This window comes from Emydura macquarii, unplaced genomic scaffold (assembly GCF_026122565.2).
Source record: "Emydura macquarii macquarii isolate MOO-44397 ecotype Brisbane River unplaced genomic scaffold, CSIRO-AGI_Emac_v2 contig_2422, whole genome shotgun sequence".
Classification (NCBI taxonomy): Eukaryota; Metazoa; Chordata; order Testudines; family Chelidae; genus Emydura; species Emydura macquarii.
In genome coordinates, this window is record NW_027132559.1 from 10,330,235 (window position 1) to 10,339,616 (window position 9,382).

Genomic DNA, 9,382 nt, shown 5'->3' on the forward strand with positions numbered 1-9,382 from the left:
AAAGGGAAAACCAAGACAGGAGAGAATTGTAATTTAGAGGTGAGGGGAAATTTTTGGTAAAGGAAGTTTTTAGTCATAATTATTTGTAATGCAGTAGCACCTGGAGGCCCCAACTGAGATCAGGGCTCCATTATGCTAGTCAGTGAACATACCCATAATAAGAGACGGTACCTGCCTCAACAGCTTACGTTCTAAGTGGACTAGACCAGTGGTTCTCAAAAGTATATGATCACGTCCCCCACCTTCTTTGTGTCTGTAGTAGTCTACGCCCTTCCCCTGCCACCCCAGTGCATATATCGATAAAAAAAATCAACATGCAACTCTCACTAAATATTAAAACAATAAGACATAGATTCAAACAGAGCCAACGAAAAGCAAAACTTTGGAAAAGCAAAACTGTGACTGTAGTTGATGCTTATAATTAAATGTGCATGCTGCATCGTAGCAAACAAATTAACATACAGATGGCAATGACTTTGTATAATGCTATTCAAGCTTAACAGAAATCTGTCGAAATGCACAGCATCCTCTAGCATCAAATGCACAGCACCCTCTAGAGTCAACTGAGGAGCTGATATGTCTGGAAGAACATTAGTTATTCATTTGCTGTGGGTAAAATGTGCACAGTTTTTTTCCTAAAGCTTCTCATGTTCTCCCTCCAAATACATTCCGCACCCCCACTGAGGAGCCTGCTCCTCGGTTTGAGAACCTCTGGACTAGACAGACAAAGGGTTGGAGGAAGGAAACATTACTATCCCTGAGGTACAGAGAGATTAAGTGAGTTGCCCAAGATCACATAGGAAGTCTGTGGCAGAGCTAGGATTTGACCACAGATGTCCTGAGTCCCAGTCCAGTGCCTTTATTACAAGATCAGCTTTCCTCTCTTGATTTTGATTAGGAATTTATTATTGTAAATAAATACATTAGTCTTGTTTCTTTTTCCCTACAGATCGCCCAGGTCTCCTAAGCGTTGACAGGATAGAAAAATGTCAGGAGGGTTTCCTCCTGGCCTTCGAACACTACATTAATTACAGAAAACACCATGTTGCACACTTTTGGCCAAAACTGCTGATGAAAGTGACAGACCTACGAATGATTGGAGCCTGCCATGCTAGCCGCTTCCTGCACATGAAGGTGGAATGCCCCACGGAACTCTTTCCCCCTTTGTTCTTGGAAGTGTTTGAGGATTAGAAAGACTGGAGTGGTTCTCAGAATTCCTATAGCACTATTGGCTGTCATTTCATTCCATTGCCTAGCTCTTCTTATGTTTGTTCTTTTTGTTTTGGTTTGGTTTCTTTGTGTCTTTTCTTTTTTTTCTTTTTTTGTATAGACATGGATGAAAATGTCCCTTTAATGCGGGTACTTGTGACTATTGCATTTTGTCCTTCAGTCCCTTGATGTGAATGCTTTGACAGCTTAACAGTGAAAATACAAACAAACCAGTCATGATCACCAGCACTTAAGTGGTCACCAGCTCACATCCATCACTGCTTGGAGAAATGGGGAGATAAATTGAAGTGGCAGAAAATAAACAGGCCTCCGAGGCAAAGCACTTTGCCCTGCCTTTTTTCCCAGTATTACCTCATTTTGCAAGCCACAAGTGAGATACAGTTTCTAGTTTTCCATGGTCATTGTAAGTGTAACCATCACCATTGTGACCTAAGAATACCATCATCACTGTGATTGCATCACATCCTTGGAATTATTATATGGGTCATAAATACCTGTGCCCTCTACAATCAAATCTTTTTTCAGATACACAGTGGGAAGGAGGGGTTGACATATTTTTTTCATTTGTACAAAATGAGGCAAAATCCTTCAGCTGTTGCTCAATTAAAATTCCAGATGACTTCAGTGGAAGGTCTTCTGGAATAAAGTCTGAGGGCTTGACCTGTGAGGAGTTGAGCTCTTCTCAAGGGGTGCTGGGAGCCCTCAACTCAGGTTGACTTCAGGACAGGAAGTGAAGGAGGATACCACATCCACATCCAAGTGGCACTGGAAAGGATGGGCACTCAGCAGGCCTCGGTATGCACTCAGCACCCTGCAGGAATGGGTCCTTAATCCTAACTGCATGATTTGCCCAGTTTATTCAAAGATACAAACGATCGCAGGGAGAAAAAAATGATTGTGATGAACTCCAAATAGGATAGAAACCATTACTAGTTATGCTGCAGACTGTACAGCTTCATCCCAGTAACATATAGAGTGTGTCTTGAGAGTAATCTCTGGTAGATAGATACAAAGAAAACATCAGCATCTATCTTAAACATATTGCCATCTTTTTGTCCCTTTTTTGGTGCATTTTGATTTTGGTTAGTGAAATTCTCTCTCGGTTCCCTGAAATCATTCGTTTCTATTGACTGCACTAGTCAGAGCTGAACTGAGCAACAACAGGATATCCTGTCACTGAAATCTGCCAACCAGCACTCATTTGGGCCTTTTTAAAGGGCATTATGAGTAGAGATTCCTCTGTTTCATTCATCCTTATCACAGGGTGATTGTCTCTGAAGTTTTATAAACACCAGACTAGGCAAGTCTCCTGGTTTATCTATTAGTGGGATACATCAGGAGGATCATCTTCTTCTTGGGAACTTACAAGATTTTGTTCACCCTCAGAATATGTTTCATGCTCCCTCTATTGCACTGTTCATTCACATATCAATACATAACAAAGACAGAAAGTGGTATCTTTTCCTGCCCAACTAGAGAGGCGTTATAGTTGGGCATTCAAAGCTAAAAGCCCCACTCTTGCCCCAGGAGTTTGATTCATGAAAACATGATACTCAGGAAAACTTCCATCGTGGACAAAACACAAGGGGAATTTTGAAATTCTTTTCATTCCTGCTGCAATGCGAAGAAAGCATGTGGAATACTAACGGCCATCTTTTCAGCCAGGCTGGCTCCAAGCATCGGTGCAATTTGTATCTATACCTGCGATGAGTTGTGAGAATTAATCTTAATAATTACATATTGAACTACCAGGCAGATTTGTGCCCACAATTCCCTGTGGGAGTAAAACACACTGATGAATTTTTTTTGCAGGCACAAGGGAAGCCAGGCCACTGGAAACTTGCCCTTAAATATTTGGTTTTTATACGAGGTTACAGACACCTATTTTTGGCTCCCATTCCTCACCTCCCCCAAAACAAATGTTTGAATGACACTAGTCTCCAGATTGCTTTGCAGTAAACCCATAGTGTGTTGTGGGGGTCAGGGACATCACCCAGAATACTGGGGGCTATACTTTGAAACAAAATCCAAACAAAATAATGAAAATCATGGGCTTGGTCCTACAAACTTCCTCAGATAAGCAGTATCAAGAAAATCACTGATTAGTGTAAGAACTGCTCAAATGAATCCGGGCTTGCCTGAGCAGATCCTAACTGTATACATTAAAAGAAAAATAGTTGAACAAATCTTAAAATCAAATTAGTTAAAATGACAGATAACTGTAGAAATTAAATAAAATAGTTGAGCCATTTCTTGCTTCTATTTTCCAGATCTGGTAAGCAAAAATAAATGAAATGTACAAACCTTTTAGAGCTGTATTCTGCCCTTAATCTGCATGGGAAATTCCCACTGATGCTAGTGAGAATCCCACACATTTTTCTAAGGCAACATATGACTAATTTAGTGTAAAAAAATTTGATCATACTGCAGGTGAAGCTAATGGAGAGAGAAAAACACTCTTCTTCCTGGCAGTTGTCAGTATTGGCAGTTCACAATTTTATAGTAAATCCCATGATATAAGCTCTTTTTCTTATAGCCTTCACTCCTGGAATCATGTTGGTACGTGAAAATCTAAACTTTGTTTTAAAAAGAAGTTTCTGGTGCTTTTGGTTATAGTAAAAGGCTTGAAAATGAGAAACCCAAATGTTCAAAATTTAAAAGGCAAATAAGAACTCCAAAGTGACATTTTAGAACTCTCACAATTTTTAAATCAATCTTGTGATTTTGGGGGCCTGACTCATGATTTTTGAACCTTTGGGATTGGCAATACTGAGTTATTCAAAACAAATAGCATAGAAAAGGGAAGTGATGTACAAAAAACAAAAAAATGATTAGTCACCTGACTCAGGAAAGCTTCAAGAGACAACAGAACTCAGAAAGCACTGACAGTTCAACAGTCTGATCCGGCACTAAGAATAAACACTTCACAGACTGTCTGCTGTTAAAGTGGCTACATGTCCCTGTCCCCATGAAATCTAAGAAGCAAAGCAATGAGGTTTAAAAGTGGTAGATGTGGTTGATTATACTATTAGGTGCTTGGAATTAGGCACCTAGTTTGTATTTAGACGTCCAAGATGTTGACTTCATTGGGAGTTGTGACTATTCAGTATCCTAAAAAATCAGTCCACCTTTACTTAAGTGACTAAACATGGATTTCGGTGCCTAACATTAGGAAACCAAGCCTGAAAATGTTGGCCAGTGTTTTTAGCAAAGAGTATGTATAGCAGTATTTTTTTTAGCCTTTTTTATATTAAAGTCTTGGGATCTGGCAGTAATTCATTGAGATGAATTACCAGTACTTGTCGATCCAAAACCAATATCCATCTTTTAGTTTAACAAATGTAATCTAGTGCCATCTAAGGACCTGATTCCATACCAGTTTTACATTCTCTGACGCCATTAATATTATTGCTGATTTACACCAGTGTAAGAACAGAATTAGAACCTATATTAGGATCTTATCTTGCAAACTCTTGCTACTGGACATTGACCCCCTATCGTGCAGTGACTTATGCACGTGCTTAAATGTACACACATGAGTAGTTCCAAGTCTTTGCAGGATCAGGGCCATAGCGCTTCTACTATGAGTAACAGACTTTAGTCTGACTGACTATTCCCAATAGTAAGCACTACACCCAGTATTATTTGTAGAATAAGGCCCTCTGACTGAGCGCAACAGACCGGAACTTTTCAGTGCAGTCCATACTCTTGTGTTTGATGGTGCCACATAACTCCCATTTTTGCTTTCTGGTCTAGTGATATAGCAAGTGGGGTCTTTTATTCATGATTCTTTCTGTCAAACCAGCCCCTTTGTTGTCATCTTCACTGTTTTTTGCCCTACATTATACATGCGTATGAATTTTATTCCTTTCATCGGGAATCCCAACTTAGTGCTGATATTTAAAATAACGTATATACAGCGTGATAATGATTTTGTTTACACTCTGCCAAAATGTAGACTTCAGAATTAGACCTCCAAGGTCCAAAATCATTTTTGAGATAAGTGCTTGCTCCTTCTGGAGTAGGTATTGGGGGGGAAGGGGGGGAAAGGTGACCAGCAGGAGAAATCAGAAATTGGCCTAGATAAGGCTGTTGATCACAAGCAGAGCATGTCATTGTTAGTAATGTATTTTTATGCTATGGAACTCTAACCTGTATGTGTCATGTTGACTTTTTGCTGCATGAATCATAAACTATAAAAAATCAGTCTTATGGTTTTGAGATGTAGCCAGCATTTGTAAGGCTAAACCTTTTTCATTAACAGAATCAAAATCAGCAACCAAGGAACATTCTTTTCTCTCTCACTGCGAGAACTGTTGAAAGTGTCCAACTATTACCTTTTCACTGAGGTAGAGGCTCCAGGACCTAAAACAAGCTCTTAATTTGTCCTATTATTGTAATAATATGGAACCGGTTACCAAATGTTTCCTTTTGATATTGGTATGATATGAGCCCTATTTAAATTTTATAGAGAGGAAATTTACTATAATATAATAGAGATTTATTTTCCACATAAAGATTCAAAGTAATGTGAGCACATTTTTTTACAATGGAATAATTTTGTTTAAAAATAAAAAAAAAATTTAAAAAAAAAAAAAAGGTTTGGCCTTATCACAAAGTTTTACTGTGTTGTATAAATGTTTACCAAATGCAAAGAGTATGCATTTCTTGTGTGTATCCACATTGACTGACATCGCCTTCAAAAGCAATATTGTGCAGGTAATACGTTTTTTGTGACTGTCCTTTGCACAGTTTACCTACTTTAAAAGCTAACCCTATTTATGCACAAGACAATCAAATGTAAATCTGCATCAACCAGAGGATGTAGATTAAATTTATGTAAATTACTGAGCACAATGTAAAACATTAAAAGACACTTTATTTAATTACACATTTAATGTTGGTATAGGTAATATCAGGGCATGAACTAGCTGACACACTGTAATTTCTTTTTCTCTTTTCATACTTCCTTAACTCTTCATTTTTTTTTTTGGTCATAACTATACCAAATTAGTCTTTCAGAACATTTCTTAAAAAAGAGCAAAAAGGTTGACTTATTATTATTGGTTTCATGCCCTGCGGGTAAGGCAAACAGTACACAGTATAATGAAAGACAGTACTTTGGATGATGTATTTTTTTGAAAACGGGATAAAGTGATATGCTATATCAGTAATATTTTTTCAGTCTAAAATATATATATTAAAAAAAATCTGTGACCACAAATGTTTTAAACTATCCGAAGAGAAAATTTGTATATTTGGGGGAAAAATAATTTTTACATAGCTTTTGTATGCAGATATTAAAATGTAATTATGAATATAGTGGGCCTAGATGACTGTGTAAGCTTGAATTCTAAAATGAAAAAGCTTATAACTGAGCTGTGGTTTCAGTTTCTCTCTTTTTCTTCCAGAATGTTTAATCTGGGCTGCTACATACTTGTAAAGTGCTATGCAGTGCTACACTGGGAATGATAGGGCCAGACATGAGCCTTATATTGCTCCCCTACTTGTTCACACTCTATTCTTTTATCATCTTCCCATCATATATAATCTCTCCTCTCATATACATTCTCTCCTACAACGGTTCTGATTTGCCTCTTGTTCACACCAGTTTAACTTAATTTACTTCAGTGGACTTACTCCTGATTTCCATTAGTTATGTTTTTAAATGAACCCTTTTTTTCCTTATTATGTTCACAGCATACACCCAGAGAAGTTAGATTAAAAACACAAATACTCTTGCTAGAAGGTTGCATTGTAACACTACAGTATGTCTGAGAATTCAGACCAATTGCACACACGATCCCAAAACCAGAGAGAGTCAAAGCAGGCTGCTGCCTAAAAACAAAGAGGCACAACTCACCCCATCTTACTCTAGGCTGGGTGTCTACACTTCCCTACAAAGCCCCCTCACCTGCAAGCAGGACCATGAACGCCTCTGCCCCCATTCTTAAATTAATAGCTTGCAGTTTCAACACAAGCCTCGGTATACCGCATTCCTAGTCTAGACAGGGCAAGTGTGCGAGGAGAATGAGATCCCCTGTCTTCTCACACTCCCCATTTCTTTCTCTCTCTCTCTCACACACACACACGCTCCCTCTCTTCCCTTTTAGTGCTGTTTTTCTTCTCCCTCTCTCTCTCTCTCTCTCCATCCTTCCTCTTTCACATGCCTTCTGGCATTTCTTTTTCTCTATCTCTGATCTACCTCATGGAGATGGGCTAGACCTGGAGCCTGTAGTAGGTACCATCATCCAATCCTTTCTGATGGGACCTACAGGTTAGGATATGGGTTCAGGGTGCTTGGCTCAGGCATTCCACTGGCTGAGCCTGGGCCCAGGATAATAGTCCTGATTCTCTCCCACCCTGACAACTCCCCTGGTGCTGAGAATCTCCAGCCAGAAGGTGAGCTTCCCCAACTCCCACTGATATAGGAGCTCAGCAGGATCAGGTCTTCCATGCTCATATACACCTAAAGGTCTGTGCCTGCTCCCATTGTTGCCCATGGGAACAGAATCTGGTCCTTAAGGAAAAGGACAAAATTTTCAAATTCGGTTCCTAAAGTTAAGCATCTAAATCCATATTTAAGCATCTAACTGTAGGTACTCGAGTCTGAAAATTTTGGCCAAGATCCTCTGAAGTGCTGAGGTGATGTCAGTAACAATGGGTGGTGCTCAGCACCTCACAGGATCAGACCATGAGTGAAGGGGAAATAAGGGTAACCTTATATCAGTATTGACTGAATTATTTGTTGCCTAACAACTTCGTTATGTATTTCTCAAATAGAATTATGCTCAGGATAAAATTGCTGCTATTTACATAGCTCATTTCGGTGTGCTAGTTCTGAAGTTTCTGCTACTTTGGGCTTTGTTGTTTTAATTAGGGAACTCTTCTGTTTTTCACAAAATCAGCTCAAATTCCAGTGTGAGGTTCATTTGTGGGAAAAATTGTTGAGTGCGTGTGTGTGTGTGTGCGCATGTGCACATGATTTTATATATATTAACAATTATATTAAAAAATTAAAAGGATGTTAAAGTTGCAAATTCACCACCTAAAAGTTAGGAAATGTCAGAATTAAGAATGCCTAGGCAACATTAATTCAGCTTCCCTGTGTGTATGCTTTATGAAGCAGTCTTTAATTACATGATCACATACTCTTTTGTACATTCATTTCAATGGGAGTGGCTGTGTGCTCAGCCCTTATGAAAACTGGGACACTTATTTTAGTATCTAAATATGGAGTTGGAAGCCTAACTTTAGGCATCTATTTTTTTTTTTAAACTCTTGGTCTCATGTGTATATATACGTGTGTGTAAATATATATATATATTTTTAAGCGACATAAGTTGTATGAAAACAACTCATTCTTACTCCAAAATAAGAGTGTCTGGAGACAGACTTTAACTGAAATAACTAGAAGATGTGCATTACAACTGATTCAGTTATTTTGGTTCCTGTTTCCATGTAGACGAGCCCTGAGTATACAAATTGCTTTGAGCAACGCCGTACTGGTGGAGAGCCAGGGTTGGGGAGCGCATTTACCCTGAAGTTATTGACTTCAGCTGCCTTAACAGACACTTTCACAGAAGCAAATGATTTGCCAGGCATAAAATTACCATTTGCCAGAATCAAAGAGCAATTTTTGAGTGAGGGCAAAAATGTAGCAAATAAATTATATAACCATATGACTCACTTGGTATATTAACATAGCAATCATTTTATTAGAGCCATGCCCAGCTGTACAGCCCTAGTTAGGAGTTTCCAATTTAAAATACTTTCCTATTTAATTGCATCTGGCTGGAATGCTGCATACACAATGTATCTATCCAGGTGCCAATTTTTATTATTGTTGTTTTGATGAAGATTGGTTTTAATCAGCTCAGTTTTGAAGTCAGAAAGTCGACACAAAGATTATATTTTGAGCAGATGTAGATGCTCTTAAACCAAATCTAGGAGTTTTAAAAACATGTTTCTTAGGATAATTTTGATGAGACTGTAATCTTGTATGTACACTAAGGGTCACGTTCTGCCACCCTTATGCACGTTCAGTAATGACATACTCCATGAGTAGTCCCATTGGTTTCAATGGAATCACTATGCACTCTGAGTAAGGGTGGCAGAATCGGTCCCTACAATCCCACTCTGCCAAGGTGCT

At 38.6% G+C, this 9,382-nt stretch overlaps 1 protein-coding gene across 5 annotated transcripts in view; it reads left to right on the plus strand.

The window, feature by feature from the left end:
• THRB (thyroid hormone receptor beta) overlaps positions 1-6,576 on the plus strand; it is a 234,587-nt gene extending 228,011 nt beyond the window's left edge. For all 5 annotated transcript variants that reach the window (XM_067561913.1, XM_067561912.1, XM_067561914.1 and 2 more), the window contains one exon: positions 950-6,576. In XM_067561913.1, the coding sequence (XP_067418014.1) occupies positions 950-1,191 (242 nt within the window). In that variant the 3' untranslated portion in view covers positions 1,192-6,576. The remainder of the gene's footprint in view (positions 1-949) is intronic.
• The last annotated feature ends 2,806 nt before the right edge of the window (positions 6,577-9,382 follow it).